At 32.0% G+C, this 23083-nt stretch overlaps 2 protein-coding genes and 1 pseudogene across 2 annotated transcripts; 2 read left to right on the top strand and 1 right to left on the bottom strand.

The window, feature by feature from the left end:
• The first annotated feature begins 1141 nt into the window (after positions 1–1141).
• On the top strand, positions 1142–6614 carry LOC106379947 (annotated as a pseudogene).
• A 1962-nt stretch (positions 6615–8576) lies between these two features.
• LOC106382427 (UPF0481 protein At3g47200-like) lies at positions 8577–11316 on the top strand. Its single transcript, XM_013822447.3, has 3 exons — positions 8577–9454; positions 9542–10074; positions 10716–11316. Exons 1-3 carry the CDS (start codon positions 8799–8801, stop codon positions 11138–11140), a joined length of 1614 nt encoding a protein of 537 aa, XP_013677901.2. The 5' UTR covers positions 8577–8798; the 3' UTR covers positions 11141–11316.
• Positions 11317–11662: 346 nt separating this feature from the next.
• On the bottom strand, positions 11663–14139 carry LOC106382428 (small RNA degrading nuclease 1). Its single transcript, XM_013822449.3, has 12 exons — positions 14002–14139; positions 13741–13923; positions 13604–13661; positions 13422–13495; positions 13193–13336; positions 13005–13121; positions 12884–12947; positions 12699–12799; positions 12470–12601; positions 12274–12381; positions 12089–12190; positions 11663–12002 (listed from the first exon to the last, which is right to left on the bottom strand). The coding sequence occupies exons 1-12, from the start codon at positions 14032–14034 to the stop codon at positions 11901–11903; spliced, it is 1218 nt and encodes a 405-aa protein (XP_013677903.2). The 5' UTR covers positions 14035–14139; the 3' UTR covers positions 11663–11900.
• Positions 14140–23083: the final 8944 nt, after the last annotated feature.

The raw sequence follows: 23083 nt of genomic DNA, 5'->3' as shown, positions 1-23083 counted from the left end.
AGTAGTACATGCCAACAATAATGAGGAAAGCCAAGTTTTAAGTTTGGGTTATATTTTCCTGTTAGATGGATCTTGGACAGCTTCTGATCGCTTTAGTGGATGTGGATGGGTCTGGATGGATAGTGGGGAGAACATACATCTTTTGGGAACACGGAATTTTATTCGATGTGAATCAGCATTGCATTCGGAGGTAGAAGCACTGCGATGGGCGATGGAGAATATGCTTCAACACTCGCCATGCCAGAGTTTTGGAACAGACTGCAAAGAGCTGATTGCAATGATAAAGGAACCCCATGAGTGGCCAAGATTCGCGACAGAATTGGAAAAGATAGAGACGCTGCAGATTTGCTTCACGGACTTCAAAATCACCCATGTGCCACCAGTGCGCAACAAGTTTTCTGATTTTTTAGCTAAGACTGCTAGGACCTTTCGTAGGGAGTTACTTTCATTGGTTGTTCTATTCCGGTCTGGTTACTCAAACCACCTCAAGCTTGAGTAATAGAATGGCCGTTCGACGTTAAAAAAAAAGACAACTGTTTTATAAAGGTCGATAGATAATTCATAAAACTGCAAGAACATAATATGATTTGGAATTTTTTATTATTATTTTGTTTCCTTTTAAAAAACTAAATATGAAGTGACAAACTATTATGATTGGTGAATCTACAGGTTCACATCCTAGGGGGTTGATATATGATGTTTTGACATATTCTAACAATATTTTCCAAAATGTTTTGAGTCTTTATCGATTCCTTTTAGTCTTTTTCGAATCATTATAGTCTTTTTCGAATCATTACATGTCTAGAGTTGTATTGGATGAGAGATGAAAAAGTTGGAGCAAAAGAGGCGGAAAAGAGTGAAATTTAAAAATTTTCACAAAGAGCAGCCTGATGGCTGATCCCCGATCGCGCGGAGCACACGAGTGCATGCTCCAGCGGCAAAATCTTTTAAGAAAACTTCTAATATTTCGCAATTTGCCCTAATAATTCCAATTTTCTCTCCGAGCCGCCAGCAACACTGACATATAATCTCTTCCTCTTTTCTATTATTTTCTACCCTAGTTTTTGAGAAGAAAACTAGACTTTGGAGCTTTGTACCTTGGGATTTGCTAGTTTGTAAAGGGAGAATGCCATCTCTCTCGATTTATAGAAGAACCCCCTGAACCAAATCTCTGCTTATTTTGCAATCATGTCCATGTTTATTTCAGTCTCTATCTCTGTATTTTCTTGCTTCATGGCTGAGTAGTCAGCTTGTTAGGTTTAGGGTGTTAGGGATCATGGATCAATGAGGTAGACACAAATATGATTGTTATTCTTTGATATCTCTATCTATTGATATACTTACTGCTTGTGTTAAACTGGCCATTTAGCATCTTAATATAGGTTTAATCTAATCACCTAAAGTGTTTTAGATTGCTAGAAAAAACATAGATAGACGATTTGTCCTTAGCCAAGAAAATTGATGTTAAGGCAAATCGTGATCCAATTGAATCCGAACTTAATGCTTGTCATCATTCTCTAATTAACCCAAACGACAATTTATGCATTAGGATTGCTTGATAAATTGGTAAACACCACATCAGTAGGTTTATCTGATCTTGTTGTTCAAGTTGTAGATTGACTCGTATTGTCTTCATGAATAGTTGTGTGGCTCATGGTCCTAAATGTCCCAATGAATCATCATAAACCTAGCTCTTTTATAATTTGAAACCAAACCAACTTTGGTATTTGTTTGTTACGATTTTTCAATCTTTACGATTTTTCAATCCTTAAAAACCATCCATTGTTTTAGATTGATATTGATCCCATAGAAATAAAATGTGAACTGGTCCTCTGGAATTGAATCTAAATTACTATACTGTTAGCTTGCGGTAGAATAAGAAAATTTTAGTGTATCTGGGGTGGATCCCAAAAAAACTCATTAGAATATATTATAATTTTTTATGTGATTTTAAATATTTAAATCGTGAGATATGTAAACTTACCGAAGTCTCTTAATTTATAAGAGCGTCTCCACATTTATACAAGGATTGTGAGGTCGCGCCATGTGCCGGTTTCCGATGATTACGAATTATTACTTCTTAGTTTGATAACGGGCTGCGCCTAATATATAACGCAGAACCTCAGCTAATTCTCTGAAATAGTGAGAGAAAAAAAAAATTCGTATAGTAAGTTAGTAACAATCGTTGGGTCTGAGGCCTGATTAATGTTCAGACAAGTGGCGGTAACACTTTTTGTATCAAGGAGGTCAAGTGACCCATATCATTTTGTTTGCGTGATTATATAATTTACATTTCATAGATAACAAGTTATTTATTGATATATATTATAAATTAAATACCACCATATTAATTTTTTTTTGAGCCACTTTAATTTTCTCCTATTTTTCTTTCTTCTGTTTCATCTTCTTTTTAAAATACTATTAAATTTTATAAGATTATGAGAAAACTAAGTAAAGTAAGAAAGTAAACTTTCATCTTTTTAACTCTCGTAACTTTTGTAAATTACCTCTTTGAACTAACAATATACATGAAATTACCCAAAAAACTTTCAAAACTCAAAATTTAAATAAAACAATTTTTTAAGTTTAATTTAATTTCGAAAAAAAGTTGAGATCAATTATATTGCAAAGACTAATCTTACTATTTTATAAATTTTATTTTTCTATAAATAAAAATAAATAGTGATTATCATTAGTTAATCAAAACACAATATTTTTTACATCACGTATCGCTTATTCATTTTTTTTTTATTTTTATTAATTTTTTTTTATGATCAATTATATAATGTAACATAATTCATTAAGGGCAGTAGTGACTTTAAACGCTCCAACTTTTAATGTGAGAACTCGAATGCGAAAAAATAACTTCGCAAATAATAGTACATATTTGGTTTATGTAAATAAAATTGACCCTTATGAATTAAAAGTTTAAATCTTTTTGCACTTCATTGATATTTTTTAATTTAATATTTGATTCTTTCTTTCTTTTGATATTATTATATTTATAAGGTTTTCAGCTTTCATCTATTTCTTGTATATTAAATTTCATTTATCTTTTCCTTATGTTAGAAGTTTAAAAGAATCTACTTTAAAAAATAAATAAGTATAAACCTAAATATATTTTTGTTAAAAACACATTTTAATTTATTTACAAAGAATAATTATAATCCAGGAATTTACAACAAACACATAGCTACTAGCAAAAACTAAAATATTTAAATAAAGGGAAATTCTCTCAAGTAACATTTTTTAAGTTTTTGTCACAAAAATAGGACTCAAGAAAGAAAATGGCCAAAATAGCCCGTATTTATTTTGAAAATTTTAATATTTATCTTTTATTTTTTAAAAATTTGAAACCTTATCTCCAAAACTCCACCCCTTAACTCTAAACCCTTCGTCTAGATTAGTTAACCCTTTAATACAATTTATTTTGGTTTTTTTTTCATTAATGGCTATTTTTGTGACAAAAACTTAAAAATTGTATCCTAGATAATTTCTCTTAAACAAAAGTAAAATTTTATTCTAGAAAGTTATTTAATATTTTTATTTAATTATCTTTAAATTTAATCATTAATTAGTTATTATAAATTAGATTAACATTGATCTTCCGAAAATATATCTGTAGCTCCAGCACTTGTTTAGAGTTAAGACGAATATTATTGTTCCTCATACATCAATATTAACTAGACACTGGTTTACGTGTCTAAACATCATTCCTGTTTGTCATTTTCCGTCATAATAGTGAAATAAGATCTGAAAATTATGAAAACAAGTCAAAGCAGCGTATATATATATAGTCATTTTGATAAAAGTTACACAGTCTTTTTTAATTCTAGTTTTGATGTTTCAGATCTCAGACCATGTTTATCCCTAATAAATCCATTTGGGTTTCTTAGGTGTTTGTTTTCAAAAAAAAAAAAAAAAATTAAAAAACAAACCAATCGCGGACTGCCACGAATCAGTGGAGCCCGCGAACAGTGTAAGAAACTCACTAAAATCGGTTCTTAATTAGTAGTTTTTGTAACCGATCCTTAAGAGTTTTGTGGGGGTCCACACACTAAAAGCATCACTAAAAACCCCGGATAAACATGCTCTCACTAGTTGACTATATATATTTATATTGGAGGCATTTATGATAGTCATGAATAATAGATTTGTATGCTAACAAATAAACAAAAGGTGGCCAGATCACAACTTTAACCAGTACTACATGGTTGCTTTGACATTTGTTAATTACTGTCTCTCTCTTTCGCTCTTTTGATTTCCCTAGCTTCAACCAAGAGAAACAATGGTTGTATATCAGTCCAATTCCGCCAACAAAAGATCCAGAGGGTTCAGAGTCAGGAGCCTCTCTCGTTTCGCTGAAAGAAGGGTTCAAAGCCGAAAGTTGCCGAACCACGAGGACACTTACCCGGAGCCTGGTAAAATCAAAGTGACTGAAGATAAGCCAAGAGAGACACGAGAAGAATGGGTGATCTCTATCAAAGACAAGGTGGATAAAGCATGTGGAGACGTTCCCGCATCTAGCTGGGACAAGCTCTGTATCTACCGAGTTCCACATTACCTGCAAGAAGATGACAAGAAGTCCTACTTTCCTCAAACTGTATCGCTTGGTCCCTACCACCACGGCAAAGAACATCTCCTGCCCATGGAGTGTCACAAGTTGCGTGCGGTCCATATGGTCTTGGAACATACCAAGAAAGATATTGAAACATATATTGATGCCATGAAAAATCTCGAGGAGACAGCTCGTGCTTGCTACCAAGGTCCCATTTGTATGAGTAGTAATGAGTTCACTGAAATGCTTTTTCTTGATGGATGTTTTGTTCTTGAGCTCTTCAGGGGAACTAAAGTAGGATTCACCGAAATCGGGTAAGCGTGGATCAATTTTCTAATATTTTTACCCGGTTATCTCTTAACCAGTTTGATTCCAGATCTGGTGGCTATATAAATCATGTTTCTCTTCTATGATATGAATGTTTTTTTTTTCGGGACAACTTATCATATTAATGTTAATTTCATTTATGAAAGGGTTTGTAGTTAGTTAAAAAAATTACCTAACCGGCTAAGAGATTTTCTTTGAAAAAATAAAAATAATAATTAACCTAAATTGTGGACTATGTTGTTTTTTGTTGACAAGATATGCATCCACTGACCCGGTTTTCGCGATGGGAAGATTGATGCTTTCCATTCAACGTGACATGGTAATGCTAGAAAATCAACTTCCTTTGTTTGTTCTAGACAAGTTGTTAGAGCTACAGCCCGACACAGTGTACCAACCTGGTTTGGTGGCACAACTAGCAGTTAATTTCTTTGCTCAACTAATGCCAACGGGCGAGGAGCTGCCTAAAAGGGACAAGGTAGAATCCGTTGACTCAGTAAGTGACAATGGGGAGTTGCATTGCTTGGATGTTTTTCATCGAAGTCTTTTCAAGTCTACTTGGACACTGGATAAGAAAAGTCTAAAAAAGTCCATATCATCTCGAAAACAACAGTTGATACATTGCGTGACAGAACTAAAGGAAGCAGGAGTCAAGTTCCGGAGAAAGAAAACAGACAAGCTTTGGGATATTGAATTCAAAAAGGGTTATCTAAAGATACCCAAACTACTAATCCATGATAGTGAGTACTTAACCTTTTTTTCTTCTTTCTTAGCTTTGTGTGCCTTCCCTACAAATAAATGTTTTGCAGTTTTCGTTTCTTATCCATTATTTTAGAAATATTACATTTTAGAACTTGCTTCTCGTTTACACGGATTGGTCATTATTAATATATGTGTTCTAGCTTCAGAAAAATGGTATTTAAAAAAAAAATTTCCTGCACTTATATTTGATCAGTGGTGAACTTCCAACTCAAAAATAATTGGCAATGTGTAGAGAGGAACATACCCATTTTATACTATGTTAGATATAAACTTCTCTTCTGATGGGAACATTCTAACATCTCTTTTTCAAGGTTTTCCTTGCATATAAACCATATTTATCAAGTTTATCTATCAAACCCACTCCATAAACCTAATAGAAAAACAATGTCTCATATTTTTGTAGGTACCAAGTCTCTCTTCTCAAATCTTATAGCCTTTGAGCAGTGCCATGCCAACTCGAGCAACGACATAACATCCTACGTAATCTTCATGGATAATCTAATAAACTCTGCTGAAGATGTTAGCTACTTGTCTTGCACCATTGTGGTATCATCGAGCATTGGCTAGGGAGTGATTTTGAAGTTGCAGATTTGTTTAACCGGCTATGCAAAGAAGTTGTCTTTGACCCAAGAGATAGTTATCTATCTAAACTTTCGGGTGAAGTAAACCGTTACTATAGTCGTAAGTGGAATTCTTTGAAGGCTACCTTAAGACACAAGTACTTCAATAACCCATGGGCATATTTCTCTTTCTTTGCTGCACTTGTTCTGTTAATTCTCACATTACTTCAAAGCTTTTTTGCTGTCTATGCTTATTATAAGCCATCTTCTTAACTTGTCATTGTTATTTTCCTTAATTTATAATGTTTGTGTTTTCTTGTTTTTTTAGTTGTTGTATTTTTCAATTAAAAACACTGATTTTAGACTATGTTTTTGGAAGCCATGCCAAAGAAGTAGTTCATATTGTTCAATCACTACAGAGCAACAAAAAGAAACAGTATGATAGTGTACTGGATAGTGTTACGCATGGTTGTGAGAATTACGGAGTTACAAATAATTGTCATTAAAAAAAGAGTAATTATGATGAAAAAATTAATTGAATAATAACAAAAAAAACTAAAGTAACACATCAAGGTCGTGCCATGAGAACAAAACTAAAGAGAACAACCGCAACACCTAACTAGAGACCGGGAAGTGAGAGTAATCAGTTTCCGAGCTACGTACATAATATCAGACCAGACATGGATAAGCTAGCATCCTCAATACCGGATTACAAGAACTTGTTTTGTTTTTATAAGAGTTTGAATATATAGCTAACGAAAGAAACAGATAAAACGTGTCCCGGTCAATAATAGATCTATACGAAAATGGTGAGGTCGTGCCATGTTCCTCACGAGGTGTGTAATGAACATGTTCCGTTATGCTCTCACTATTTCTTTTCATTTATTAACATTTTCCTAACAATAACTTACGTAACATTAGATGTTAGATATCAAACATCTAATGTGAATCGATTCACATCCGTATTGGGATCATTATCCAACTGGTAAATAATCATTATATTGTACATGTCACATTACCTATTACCTTTGACATAGTTATACACAATCATATATACATATATTGATATAGTTAGTTCTCATAGTTTGTTCTCACAAATTAACTTAGTCCTTAGAAATGATGTTTTGGGTTTTATACTTTTTGCGGTTCATTGCATTGGATCAGCTTTTAAAGCAAGTTGTGCGGAATGAACATTATATATAAAAATTATTTTCTGTATTATATGTTTTTACATATTATGAAATAATAAATATATATTAAACAATTAAAAATAAGTAATTACTACATATTTAATTAAATGGTGCAAACATATAAATCAATTTTATTAATCCAAACAATAAATTCTTTTCTATTTGACATGATATATAATTAAATTTAAATGATATTAACATAATATATTTTTAATATTAATGTCTATTAATATATGTTTTCTACTCATATGGTTTTTTTAATCATTTTTTTCTTTTATAACAAAAACTTTAAATTAGTGATAACAAAATTTTCATTGTGAGATTAATAGTTTTAGTAATTTACAATTTAGAAAAAAATAAGTTGTTAATGTTTGTTCAGAGCTATTATCAAAAACAATTGTTCAAAACAAATTTCGAAATTAAAATATTTGTGTATTTTATGTGGTATATAGTTTAATTTAAAGAGATATAAATTATATATCTTTAATCTTAATAATGAATTAAATTAGATTTTTTACTTATATGATTTTATAATCATTTGTATTTTGTCATTAAAAAATTTAAATCATGGATCACAAAATTTGAATGTGAGACTTTCAATAGTTTTAGTAATTTATGGTCATTTTTAAAAATTCAAAATAAAAAATATACAGAAAAATCTAAATTTTTATTATATGGTTAATGTGAATGTTTAATTTATTTTAATAGTTTAATATTAAACAAATATAATAGAAGATGTACTAATTTTATCAAATCTTTATTATTTAAAATCATTAATTGTCATATATATACTTTAGCCACATTAGACAATTCCGTAACTTTTATTTTAGAAAATAATAAATACCATTAATAATAAATTTATGGTTAGTTTAATAAAAAGCTTACTATATAATTAGTGGACAAGCATATTTCTCTAATGATTATAAGAATCATCCTAGTATGACACATGACTACAAAAATAAGTTGTAATGTTTCTCAATTAATATATAGGAGATAAGATTGCAGCTATTTGTAATCAAACCTTCGTTAACTAGTTAATGATATTTACACATTTAACCAAAATAAAAAATATTAAAATAGTTTTGTTTAGGTGGTTTTCAATCATTTGATTATTCATAACTGAGAGAAGCGAACAATTCTCTTCACGCCGGAGGATTCCAGTTAATTGATTTATTCTTACAAATAGTCAAAAGAAAAATATATTCTTTTGTTGTTTTCCAGAATTATTTGTGTGTTTAGATGCATCTAATTGTGGTTGTTGTCGTTACAGATCAATTGGGCCCATGAGTACAATAAGTAACCAATTACAGCTTCAAATCATTTTAACATATAGTTGCTTCTTATATTTAACAACGATAACTTCTCTCTTCCCCTCTCTTCCTTTCTCTCATTCGTCCGAAAAAAATGGTGGCTGTCTTCTACAAAGACATGTTGAGCTGGTACTTGCTCACCCTCAAGATCCGAGAAAAACTCGAAGCCGAGAACCAAGGACAAGAATCCGAACCGATTAATCCAGGCCAAAACCTCCCCGCGTTACCTGAAGTCACAAGATCCGATCAAGATCAAGAACAAAGCAATCATAACCACGACCAAACTCTGTCCCAAGCCAGTAAGATCGAGGTAACAAAAGGAAGTCCAAAAGAGCCACGAGATGATTGGGTGATCTCAATCACAGACAAACTAGAGCAAGCACATAGAGACGACGACACGACGATATGGGGCAAACTCTGCATCTACAGAGTTCCGTATTACTTGCAAGAAAACGACAACAAATCGTATTTCCCTCAGACCGTGTCGCTTGGTCCGTATCACCACGGTAAAAAACGGCTCCGGCCTATGGACCGTCACAAATGGCGTGCCGTCAACAAAATCTTGAAACGTACGAACCAGAACATTAAAATGTATATTGACGCCATGAGAGAGCTTGAAGAGAAGGCTCGAGCTTGCTACGAAGGTCCTTTCGGTTTGAGCAGTAATGAGTTTATTGAAATGCTTGTTCTTGATGGTTGTTTTGTGCTTGAGCTCTTCAGAGGAGCCGTTGAAGGATTCACAGAACTCGGGTAAAATTCCGGTTATCTCAAATAATTGCTAAACCGGTCTCAATCATTTTGATTTTGAAATTATTGTTTTTTTTTGTATTTGTGTAGATATGCACGTAATGATCCGGTTTTTGCAATGAGAGGATCGATGCATTCAATTCAACGTGATATGATAATGCTCGAAAATCAACTTCCCTTGTTTGTACTAAACCGGTTATTAGAGCTACAGCTTGGTACACGCAACCAAACCGGTTTAGTGGCGCAGTTAGCAGTACGGTTTTTTGATCCACTAATGCCAACAGACGAGCCAATGACCAAAACCGACCAGTCAAAACTCGAGAACTATCTGGCAAGAGATAAAGCGTTTGACCCATTCGCCGACATGGGCGAGTTGCACTGTCTTGATGTTTTCCGTCGAAGTCTACTCCGGTCTAGTCCTAAACCGGAACCAAGGTTATCAAGAAAGAGATGGTCTTCTCGGAATACGCGCGTGGCCGACAAGCGCAGACAACAGCTGATACATTGCGTAACGGAACTGAGAGAGGCCGGTATTAAGTTTAGGAGAAGGAAAACCGACCGGTTTTGGGATATTCAATTCAATAACGGTTATCTAGAGATACCAAGGCTACTTATTCATGACGGTACGTTCACGTTTTCCACACTACATATCTCCTTTTACAATCCCTGCCCCATATTCGTTAGGATCATATATAATGTGATTAAAGTAATGTTGTCACGTTCTTCCCTTGTTTATTCATCATATATCAAACGGCTAAAGTTAGCAAGGGGATGTATTCAATTGAGAGTTTTAGGTGATTTGTGTCAAAACGACGAATCCACCGTTATTGAAACATGAATTTTAAAAACTCATTTAAAATCTAGTGTTATTGAAAATATTTTAAGTTGTGGAGTTTTAAAGTTTTCAAGTGATTTTAAAGTGTTTGGGTGGAGTTTCTTAGTTAAAAAAATCAAAACTCAAATCCCATGGTTTTAGGTGATATTCTAGAGTAGTTTAACAAAAATCATTTTATTCTCTGCAATTCCTTAAAATCATCTAAAACCCTCATTAAAAATTAAATCACTTCAAATTTTAGATTGAATACACCCTCCTAACTGTCATAGATTATTCCTTATATATTGACTTATTCAAAATGATGTAAGCAATGTAAAAGAGCTTGATTTGATTACACCAACAAGAAATCTAGATGATGTAACAAATAAAAAAAAATTAAAACAAGAAAAGTTACATGATTCCTTATTTCCTTGCACTTTTGTTTTGTAGGTACCAAATCTCTTTTCTTGAACCTTATAGCTTTTGAACAGTGCCATATTGACTCGAGGAATGACATAACATCCTACATAATCTTCATGGACAATCTAATAGATTCTCACGAAGATGTTAGCTACTTACACTACTGCGGCATTATCGAACATTGGCTAGGAAGTGATTCTGAAGTTGCTAATTTGTTCAACCGGTTATGTGAAGAAGTTGTTTTTGATACCGAAGATAGTTATCTATCTCGTTTATCTGTTGAGGTTAACCGTTATTACAATCAAAAGTGGAATGCTTGGAGGGCGACCTTAAGACACAAGTACTTCAATAATCCATGGGCAATTGTCTCGTTCTGCGCTGCAGTTATTCTACTCGTCCTCACATTATCTCAAAGTTTTTATGCTGCTTATGCTTATTATAAGCCACCTTCCTAACTTTCATTATTTATATAGCTTTCTTTAAAAAGGCATTTTTGTGTTTTTTTTGTGTTTATTTATATGTATTGTTTTTTAAGCTTAAAATAAGAATGTTGATATCGTAACATGGGTTTTGAAAAGCTACGGTATAATTTTTTTGTGATATTTAAAAATTCATAAAATATTTATTGGTGTGTGATTATCTACTAACATAGAAATCATCTAAAAAAAATGTGCAATATGAAACAAAATAACTAATAATAATGCTAGTGAAATTTTTATATTTATAAAACTTAGATCCAATCAAAATATCTACTAAAAATTTAATGTAGATGAACTAAAATATTTAGAGATGTGAATTTGGGTGGGAACAGAATATAGATGATGTTAGTTTTTTTTTATCTAAGCTCTTTCTTAAATTTGTATGGGAAGAAAAATATTAACGTCTCCAACTTTTATATTAAAAATATATTATATTTGGAAATATGATTAATTATTTTAAAATTTAAAATGTTGAAGATCAGGTCTTCACCTTTAAAATTGCCAAACTAATTCTTTAAGTTCACATTCACTTTGCAAAGCAATTGTTAGGAGAATATTCATGTTGATCTTCTCTGATGCAACAGGAACATTGTTAATAGCACTATTGCCATTGTTTTCTATTCCTAAATTGTTAAATAGAGAATCTTAATCAAAATAACAAATATTTTAGCCTACTCCTGCACTGCATAACTTTTTTTCTCCAGGAGAAGTGTCTTTGTACTGACAGAGGAGATCTCTACGCGGAACCATCTTCAACCATTTTACGGACATATATACTAACTCTTGAACCAGAAGTCAGCTTAAATATAACCAGTTTTTGTGGCAAACCAAATGAATCCTGCAGGAAAAAAACATAGCACATAAAGATTTGTTATTGTCAGTCTCAATCAGAGAGTTTACAAGAAGCAGAGATTCTTAAAATACCTGGCCTTGGTCTCCATCAACGTTTTCAAATGCTTGATCTGCTTCTTCTGAGCTACGGAAAATAACAAACGCACAATAGCAACCTCTCGATGTTTTTGCTGGCTGCCAAAATAAGAATAGATCAAAATAAGGTTAGCCGTTAGTGATCCTTGGAGAAAAGTGAAATATAATGGCTTGGTTTTTACCTTAACATCAAGTGTAAACTCTCCAGAAAGAACTTGCTCCAGCTCTTCAGATGTCACATTGTGAGGGATTTTATGTATAAAAAGCTTTGCTTTCTCAACCTCCAACATCTATTGAAAAAAGTTGCAAACATTTGTAGCTAATAAAATTAATGATAAAAGTTAAAAGTTTAGGTAAAAAATCTTATTTTCTACAAACCTCTTTAGATGGTGGGATTGTTGTGTTGGCTCTTTTCTCAATAACAGCAAGTGCAAGTTTCATCGCAGCTGTTGCGTCGTTTACACAATCATGAGAGACTCCTGCCTTTCTGACTTCATAACCCAAAATAGACTGATAAAAAAAAAAAAAAAATTCTAGAAAATGTTAATCTTTTGGTGATATTGTCTCCCAAGACCAGAGAAGAAAACCCATTGATAATAGATTTTACCTTGCAAAGGTTGTTAAGTGAAGCTCTTCTGGGCTTTCTTGCATTGGGATACTTGAATACAAGTGCGGTATCCATTACTTTTGGATGATCTATCTTCAGCACTGTGATCAAAATAACAATAGTATTTGTAGCTACAATCCAGTAAAAACAACACACACTCAGCTGAGGAACTTTTTAAAGCTTACCTTCCAAATCTTTGTTGTGACCAACCAAAATCGCACCATTTGATAGAAAGGGCTGCAAAGTTTCCTGCAACATTTCACAAGATCAACAAAACACTAGTGTAGCTTAATTGCTGCTATGTACCTGAATATCTACGAGGGAGAGGGTAGCTTTTCCGATATCTTCAGCGGTAATCCCTGTAATGTCTGTCCTATAGTCAACCACAGGTTTGTCCGGTTTCACAAATTCGTCAAGAATCACCTGAAACCATGAACCACAGCATTTGATCACCCGAGTCAAGTAAACATGTTCATATCAATCTATAGTAATACCTTTAAATCACGGTCTACAACACCAACTCTGACCAAACCCTCAGTTCCATTGTCGCAAAGAACCATCTCACAGTCAACAGCTACCAGATCGGTTGATTCCATCACCTTGGACGTCTTCACTCCAACATCGGATACAAACCAGTCCTGTTTTAGCAAATCCCAAACTCTTGAAAGAAAACAAGAAAAACTTGTAAGAGCTGCATTGTTGTTCAAGAGAGGAAACAAAAACCTCGGAGTGTGGCTCGAATGAATAGTCTACTGAGTAAGCAGGATGCTCAACAGTCAATCGAACTAGACTCTGTACTGTCAAACATATTCATATCAAACTTGTACACATACATCTCTTTAGAAGATAAAAAAAAAAACATGTCTTTTTAGTTCAGTTTTCCGCCTGCTCTGGAGTGTCATTACCAGGACATTCCTGCTCTAACTTTTCAATTAGAAGAAAATTGGCGTGACATTTCAGAACCTAAGCCAAAACAAAAACATAAGAGATTATTACTTAAAACACACACAAACTTTAGTGGAAAACAGGTTGTGGGTTTAACCTGCAAGTCTTGTTTCTTCTTGAAGGTTGTCAGAAACGCGACAAGTTCGTCATGGGAACGCTTCGAAGGGTCATTTGGAGATCCAATCTTCTTTTTGTCTTTAGCATCTAAAAACTCCTTCCATCCTCCGTTTTCGCCGCACAGGCCTCTACTCTGCACTAGCTTCACCAACTCTTCAAGCACCTAAACAGATTCGATCTCAAGAAAGATAGGAACTCGGTCTGTGAAATCAGAGCAACCAGATGAGGAAAAACGACGAACTTGTTTCTCGGCGGTGGCTAGTTTAAGCTCCATAGTATGAGAGAGAGAGAGAGAGACAGTGTCGTTGAGTGGGCGACTCTGCTAGGAGAGTGAATGTTGGCAACTGTTTGCGAGGAGAAGCACAATCACAGTTTACTTTTAGGTTTTTTTTTTTACTGTCAGTAAAAATTGTTTAAATTAATATTGGATAAATTAACAAAATATTTCAGGTTTAAATAGAGTGAGTCTTAAATGAGATGAGTCTAATTTTATAAATCTTGAATTTCAGGTTTAATAATTTTATATGGTAACTATACATCATTATAAAACATTTGTTCACAAAAAGAAAAGAAAAACATAAAATATAATTTTATAAAACCTTTTCTAAGAAAAATATATTGTTATAAGCATCTAAAAATAGTAACAAACAATACTGGATTTAAACTAACTGATGATAATTCTACCTAGATGGTAACATGCACATATTTATAGATGAAATATTCACAAAACAAAAAAATATTGTTATCATCATTTACAAAATGGTAACAAACATAGGTCAACCCATTTAAATAACTAATCGAAGTTGAATTACAATAATTTAAAATTAATTCATATGCTCAAATATAATTAAAATGATTTACTATACAATTAAAAAGCCAAATATTAGTTAACTCATAGATATAAAAAAGTATAAATTATGAACTATTTTATTTACAACAATAAGTTATTTATGAAAAATGAATTAAAATTTTAAACTAGAAAAATCATGCACTTTTAAAGTGCTGATCAAAACCTATATATATGGAATGTGGAATGAGAGGTTAGTTGACATGTGTCCTCTTTTTTTGTTTTTTTATATTTTAAATCCTTCTTCTTTTAGATTATTTCAATTTGGTTCACTATCTTCTAATTAAGCACTATTTAATCATTCTCACACTAACTATCATCATTTGAAGTTTGATAATCTACGAATAAAGAAATAAGTAAAAAATATAAATATATTTTAAATATTTAATTTATTCACAACTAAAAATAACATAAACTTTCACTATTTAATTATTTTTTACTATTTTCTATTATTTCATTTACAACTATATATTTATCTTAGTATTAAACAAACTAAAGCAGAACACATAATCTAAACATAAAACCTCCATAATTACAGAAAAAATGCTAAAGTAACACTGACTCAATAAAGGTCCAGAGCTCAAAGGCGATCAAGAACGAAAACTAACTTACTCCACTTTATCATAGAGTGTCTTGGCCAAAACAATCAAAAGTCAACTGTAGAAAGATAATCTTGAGATAAAACAATCCCTCGAATACAAAGAAGCATGATCAAGGACCAATGCAAAGAACCAAGAAAACGGGTTAGAAGAAGAATAATCAACAGAAAGCCAAAATCACCACGAAGCAGGAATAGACATTCATAACGAACGATAAGCACAACCACCAGCTAAGAGGTAAAAAACACCTCACAAGCTAAACAAGCACAAACAAGACGCCTATGCCGGTGAAGAACCACAAAGCTCTGGATAGAAGGGACCAAAGCTCCAAGAAACTAATACTGCACACTTATACTAAGGGAAGCAAGGGAAGAAGAGAACAACCTGAATGAGGGAGAACGGAAGCCAACCCTAGAGAAACCAGAGCCCAGACTTGAGATCCGAAACAATCTTCCAAATCTACAGAGCATACTCGGAGAAGAACACTATCCAAACCTGGAGTGGCTAACATGGCGAAAGGGAGAGTCACACAGACGCAAGCAACGATGAAAGCTGCAACGAGATGAGGGAACATAGATGGAAGGGTAGACAAAACAAAATCATCAAATCGTGTAGCCGTCCTCGAGCTATAGAAGTCAGATCACCAAAACCCATATCTTGAAAACCAAGATGAGAAGGGACTATCGATGGTAAGCCAGCGACGAGAAAAACAACTTTAAAAACGACTAAACTCGACCCAACCCAAGGAGATATAGTTCCTAACAAGAGCCGAAATCTAAGGAAAAAGAGGAGAAAAAGGTGAGGAAGAACAAGAGCACATATGTGAGTCTTTTTCGGTGATGGTGAGAATCACATCACACCGGAAAGGTAAACGAAATGCATAGATGGTGACGGCTCAATGTAAAAATATAGAGAGAGAGCACAAAACATCTTTAAAAAGTAATGTTCAAATAATTGGAAAAGTATTAATTTTTACTCTGAAATTATTAACCTTAGAATCAAAAAAATGCCTAAATGTAAAATTATTGAAATTCAATATGCATTACATCACAAACTCACTCCACCACTAATAAGTACTCCCTCCGTTTCACTTTATTTGTCGTTTTAGACTTATGCACACGGATTAAGAAAATGTTTAATTTTGTACATTTTCAAAATAAAAACATCATTACCCATACACCTAACCGTATTTCAACCAATGAAAAAATAAACAGAAGAATCTTATTAATAAATGTTGCATTGAAATCATAAAACGACACTTATTTTGAAACGAAAATTTTCTTCTAGAACGACATTTAAATTGAAACAAAGGGAGAATTATTATACACACAACAACACACTATTAGAAAACAAACACATAATATGTTAGCATATCACCTATTACTACATAACATAATAAAAATACCAAATAATGCTCTTAGCAAATAAAAACGATCACATAATTAGTTAACTATATCATCCGAAAAATAATAATTAACAACAATAAAATAATCTTCGGCGCGACATGCCCCTAGTTGTATATATAAATAAGGAGATGAATTATTTAGGGGACTCTTCTTCCTGTCAGGAGACGGTGATCTAGATTTTGATATCGATCTTGAAAGGGAACGTCTTGGTACTGCAATACAGTTTTGATAAACACAAAGTTCCATTTAATGATATTGCTCGAAATGAGATATATATATATATATAAATATACAAGGTTCAGTGTTAACAAAGGGACCTCAGATCCTTTTCTGGCTCCTGCTTCTACTGACGCAGCGGCTAGGCTGCGACCGCAGAGGCTCCTGCTTCTACTTGGGCTACGTGACTGAGAGCTTTCGTATTTCTTAACCTGTATATAAGAAATACAAAAAAAAACAAATCTAATGGATTACAGTCTAAAGAAGGCAAACATATATTAAGGTAGACCATTAAGACTGTAAGGAGAAAATGGTACCTGGAAGATTGTTCGTAGGTCGCAGATTAGTTACTCATGTGTTTCTCCTATGTGTGCAACATCAACTCTCTTTAGAATGCAACAAGCAAAGATCTTAGTTTTAGTATATTTGCATGTTTTGGAATGGACAAGACTAAAAGCTTTGATTTTGTATAATCTATCTTTTCATGATTTGGAATGTCTTACAGTATCATTTTAATAATTAGAAATGTAGAGTTAAATTGAATGTCAATCTCGTAATAAATAGTCAAAAGGAATGGTTGATGCTCACAAACAAATACCAAAAAAGGAGAGAGAGAGAGAGAGAGAGAGAGAGAGAGAGAGAGAGAGAGAGAGAGAGAGAGAGAGAGAGAGAGAGAGAGAGAGAGAGAGAGAGAGAGAGAGAGAGAGAGAGAGAGAGAGAGAGAGAGAGAGAGAGAGAGAGAGAGCTATAGAAGGCTAACTATCGGTTAAATCATATGGTTATTTTGGAATTACCGAACCAGAGTAACCAACCTTGGAGGGGAAGAAAGTGGTACTGGTCCACACAATAACATTTTGACCGTCCAAAACCAAATCAACCGTCAGATCTCTCTACATGTACTATTTTACACCTCTAAGGTCTATAAATCCATTGCTCATATTTGCCTACTACACACATATATTCGGTTATCTTCAAAAGAAAAAATCGCTGAGTCTCTCTCTCTTAGCCGCGACAAAAAATGGGCTTCAAGAAGAAGTAAGGATGATGATCTAACTTTTTGTTTTGTTTTCTTCTTGCTTGGTAACTATTCGATTGATTTATGTTTCTTGTCTCATGCACGCCAGAGGTGGTGGCAAGAAGAAGCAGAAGGCTCCGATGGAGATGGTTTTTATGTTTCTGGGTGATGTTGCCGATGATAAGAAGAACCCCACTTTTCCCCCTGGACCGCCACATACCTGCAAATATATCTTTTCTTATTATTTTTAACAGACTGCCATTTTTTAGGGGGATTTTTGAGAGATAAAACTTATAATCTTGTTAAGGGAGAAGGATCTCTACATACTCTTGAGAAGATTCCTAAACCCTATATTATTATTCCTGCAATCTATCCTCATGTTTTCTTCACCTTTTTCTATGTGTTCTCTGTGGTTATGGTTGAGTAGTCAACTGTTAGGTTTAGCATGTTAGGGATTATGGATCAATGAGCTAGACACAAATAGGATTATTATTCATGATATCTCTATCTATTGTTAATCTTACTGGTTTTGTTAAACTAGCCATTTATCATCTGAATCTAGGTTACACCTATCCATCAAAAGTGTTTTAGGTTGCTAGAAAAAGCATAGATAGGCAATTTTTCCTTAGCCAACGAAAGCTGATGTTAAGGAAAATCTTGAACCAATTGAATCATACAATAATGTTTGTCATTATTTTCTAATCCAAACGACAGTTTTGGCATTAGGATTACTTGATAATTTGGTAGACACCACGACAGTGGGTTGATCTAATTTTGTTGTTCAAGTTCTAGATTGGCTTGTGGAAGATGTATCGTCTTCCATGAATAGTAATTCAGTTGTGTGGCTCATGTTCTTAAGTATCCTGATGAATCACCCTGAACCGAGCTCTTTTATAATCTGAAACCAAACCAACTATGTTAGTTGCTTTATTTTAATTGTTTTGTTTGCATTCAATCGATTTATCTTAGCTTGATATCAAGCTCATAGAAACAAAGTGTAAAAACACTCTTCTAGAATTGAATCTCAAATACTACATCTATAATGTTAGCTTGCAGTAGAAAATACACAATTTTAGTGTATCAAATAGAAGGGCTAGGAAGAGGTACAAGATGAAAAAGTGGGTTAAGAAGCATTGTGGTGGTGGTGACGGAGGCAGCGATCCTTGTACAGGTGGTGATGGAGGTAACGATCCCGGTACAGGAGGTGCCTGTACCGGAATCGCCGCTTGAGGAGGTTGGAGTTTCATCTCCCTTCTTTTTATATAGTGCTTTCAAATAATGAGAGAAAGAGAGAGAGAGAGTGACATTGATCTGTTCTGACATTGATCTCTGTGGTTTTTTTATCATATGCTTATCTTTAAGTTTTTACTAGATTTTGATCCGTGCTTTGAAAGCACCGGATTTATATTTAATTTAAAAAATAATTGTTAACTTCTTATGTGTTTAAATTTTTAATAGCCTATCTATATTATTAAAAGAGAAGTGCCCATTTCAAAATGTTCTTACTTCATTAATTAAACTCCATTTTTTTTGCTTGTCTTTTTCAGTTGCATTTATAAAATATCCTAAAACGAATAAAACTGCCTAATTTATTACTTGTCTTTTCAGTTACATTAATGAAATATGCTTAAATAAATTTAAACTTCCTATTTTATTGTTTGTCTTTTTTAGTTACCTTAATGAAATATCCTTAAATAAATTTGGACATAATGCCATTTAATCAACCAAAAAAACTCATGAGTTATCCGTACGTGCATAATTTTAATAATGAAGATTTTTAAAAACGTGCATCATTAAAATGTTACCTAAAACATGCAGCACTAATATATAACATGCATCAATAAAACTAGAATTTGACTCACACAATTGTACGGATATTATTTTCAGTTGATTAAATTTAAAAATAATTATTTATTCAAAAAATATTTAAGAATGACTATGTTTTTAAAAATTATATGGTATTATTTGCTCATAACTCATTTGTCATTTGATAAATTGTTAGAAATAAAATTTTAGCATAAAATAACTCAGTTGTCATTTGCTAAATTTATGGTTTTTATTTATATTTTTTATTATTTAATATAATATTTTCATTTTATATTTGAAAGATAAATGAATTTTCTTTCAAACAATATTTTTGTAAATGTATTTTTTAAAAACATAATCAATTAAAATTGTTATTATCATTGAATATCATTATTTTTGACATAATTTGAGTTTTCGTTTACATAAAATCTTATCATATTTTAGGATAATCTATATTATTAAAAGAGAAGTACGCATTAAAAAACACCCCTAAGTTTTCTAACTTATTTACACTTCCATGCCATTGAGAATTAAATTAAACTACATATTTTAATGCTTGTCTTTTCCAGTTAAATTAATGAGTTTTCCTTAATCAAATTTAAACGTAATGTCATTAAATGAACCTACATATTTTAATGCTTGTCTTTTTCAGTTAAATTAATGAGTTTTCCTTAATCAAATTTAAACTTAATGTCATTAAATGAACCTAAAAATAGATCATATTTAACGTAGCTTATTACGGACGAGTACAGCCCAATAATGAACTTGAATATTATTTTTACGAAAACGTGAATCACTTGACGTATGTAATATTTAAAATATATTAACTACAATATAACAAATGCATATAACCTTCCTATACTTTAGTTTGAAATGATCATGCTCAAGTTTTATATAGTCAACTTACATCATGCATCGATCGATGTAAAATATTCAAACCACTTATAGTTTTCGTTTTTCTTATAGGATGTATCAACCAACCAATCATCCTATTGATTTTCTAAGTTTTATAAAAAATCAAATCAATAAATACAAACTCAAAATCCAATATCTTCTATTAATCAAAACATAATATCTTCAATGTCGTATCTTTAATGTACCTATTAAATATAGAAACTGTAACCATAATTACACTAATTATAAGAATAGATTTGATTACAACCAATTGATCTATTACTCCGGTAATTAATTTTCATGCAGAAGAGGAACAATAAATTTAAAATTTGTAAGAATATAAAGATATAGAGATTCCAACCAATTGCCTATATTTGCGTATGATTTTCGCATAATAAGCTTCAAATTGAACATTGAAAAAAATATAGAGATTTTTTAATCTTTTACCGACACAGAACTTAAACAAAATGAAGAGTTAAATGTAATTTTTTTTTGTTACACTTCCCGGAAAAAAACGGTTACAACATGGACTTTCATAATATGGTCTTTTAACATATTAATGTTATGGACATTTAATAATTATCTTGACGAAAAACAGAAACTATAAATAATTTATTATTAATAAAATTATAAAATTATTTACAATTTGATGACTAATTCATCGCCCTTTTTTATATGTTAAATTTTTCATAGAAGTTTAAAAATTATTGTATTTTCTTTAAACATGTATAACTAATTTATAATCTTTTATGCCATATTAAGTCATAATATAATATTTCTTCATATTTTACATTAATAACCATTGCTTTTATATATCGTCTACAATTCTCTAATTACGTATGTTTGTTCTATTTTTTATATGATATCGAATATTCGTCATAAATAGATGGTTTAAGATGCCAAAAAATTATTTACTTGGTGAATATAATACATCAAATATTACAAATACATCATTTAGTTAAATAAATAACCAAAAACCGAAAATTCATATCCGCGCTGGCGCGCGGATCAGGGCCTAGTTCTCTTTTATAATCAGAGTACTGAATAGGATTGGACCTGTCCTGAATATCTTCTTAGGTTCATTTTTGATAACCCAAAAAACTTATACGTAGCCCGACCCGCACCGAAAATCAAATGAGTATGCGAACATTTCCGAGCATATATATATTATTTATAATAGTATTAATATTAATACCTAAAATTAAAATTACATATCAAATATATTAATTATTTTATGTATTAATGGATAGAAATAGATGTTTTGGATACAAATTATTCAAATCAGTTTGTGTCCATGGTTACTTTCGAATAAAATAACGGATTTGAATCGTATCTACTGAGAATTTTGGGTTTCTAGTTATTATGGGTAAATTTGGATAGTTTAGATATAAAATATCCAAACTAAATAGGGTACTATGATTATTTCGATTAAAAATGGAACCTACTCAGGTCCAAACCAAACAAAATCCAATTTGGTTTTTTATAATATCTGAATGTGGTTTTTTTACAAAACCCATGGAATAGATCCTACCCATATACGAAGGGATACTCGAAAATTCATGTACAGCCTAATATTTTTAAAATTGTGTTGATTGTTTATGTTTCAAAAATATTTATAAAATTTGATAAGGGATTTAAAATGTGGTATATTCTAACTCATTAAAATTAATTTTAAATAAATTACAATGTTCATATGATTAACATTTTAAAACTATTCCATTATAATATATTTAATATTCTGTAAATATCCTATAGAATGGAAGAGAAATATTGTAGGTAAATAAGATTATAATATATAAGATACATGAACTTGATACAAATAAAACATTTTTTTTATAATATAGTATAAATCATATCACAAATGTCAAAATCGTGCATATATAAATTATTTAAAAAAGTGTAGATTTAGGAAGGTGTAGATCTATACTATTAAATAAATCCAATTTATAATGTTTATTAGATTTTTTAGATGGGTATTAATTAATATGTTAAATTAAAATTAGAGAATGACATGACAATGAAATTATTTCACAAAATGAAGGGGATAATCCTAATAGGAATTTTGATTTAATAATATAGATCATCTTTAACCACCGGCCAGTGGTGGCCTATCTGGAAGATAAAGTGGTTAAAAGGAAAGGGCAGTTAAGGTTTGATAAGCCCTGGATCGGCCAGGAAAATCTTATGGAATCAATTCCTATAGGTTGGGCATAGGACAATGATGGACATGTGGGGGACATTGTTACAAAAATTAGTAATTGTTGTCATGAGAATGCCAAATGATGGAAAAATAATCCACCGTATGGGAATGGAAAATAAATGATCTTCAAAAAACATCTCGAGGAAGTACAATCAGATAATAATAGATCACAGGAGGAAATTTTAGAGGTATCCCAGAAGTTACAAGATGCCTATAAGGATGAATAGGATTATTGGCATCAAAAAAGTCGCAAAAATGTGGTACACAGTAGGCGATCTCAATATAAACTTTTATCATGCTTTGACGAAACAACGACGAGTTCGAAACATGATTGTAGGAT

The sequence above is a fragment of the Brassica napus genome, chromosome C8 (assembly GCF_020379485.1).
Source record: "Brassica napus cultivar Da-Ae chromosome C8, Da-Ae, whole genome shotgun sequence".
Taxonomy (NCBI): Eukaryota; Viridiplantae; Streptophyta; class Magnoliopsida; order Brassicales; family Brassicaceae; genus Brassica; species Brassica napus.
The sequence above is the reverse complement of the archived record's forward strand: the minus strand, read 5'-3'. Positions and strand labels throughout refer to the sequence as shown.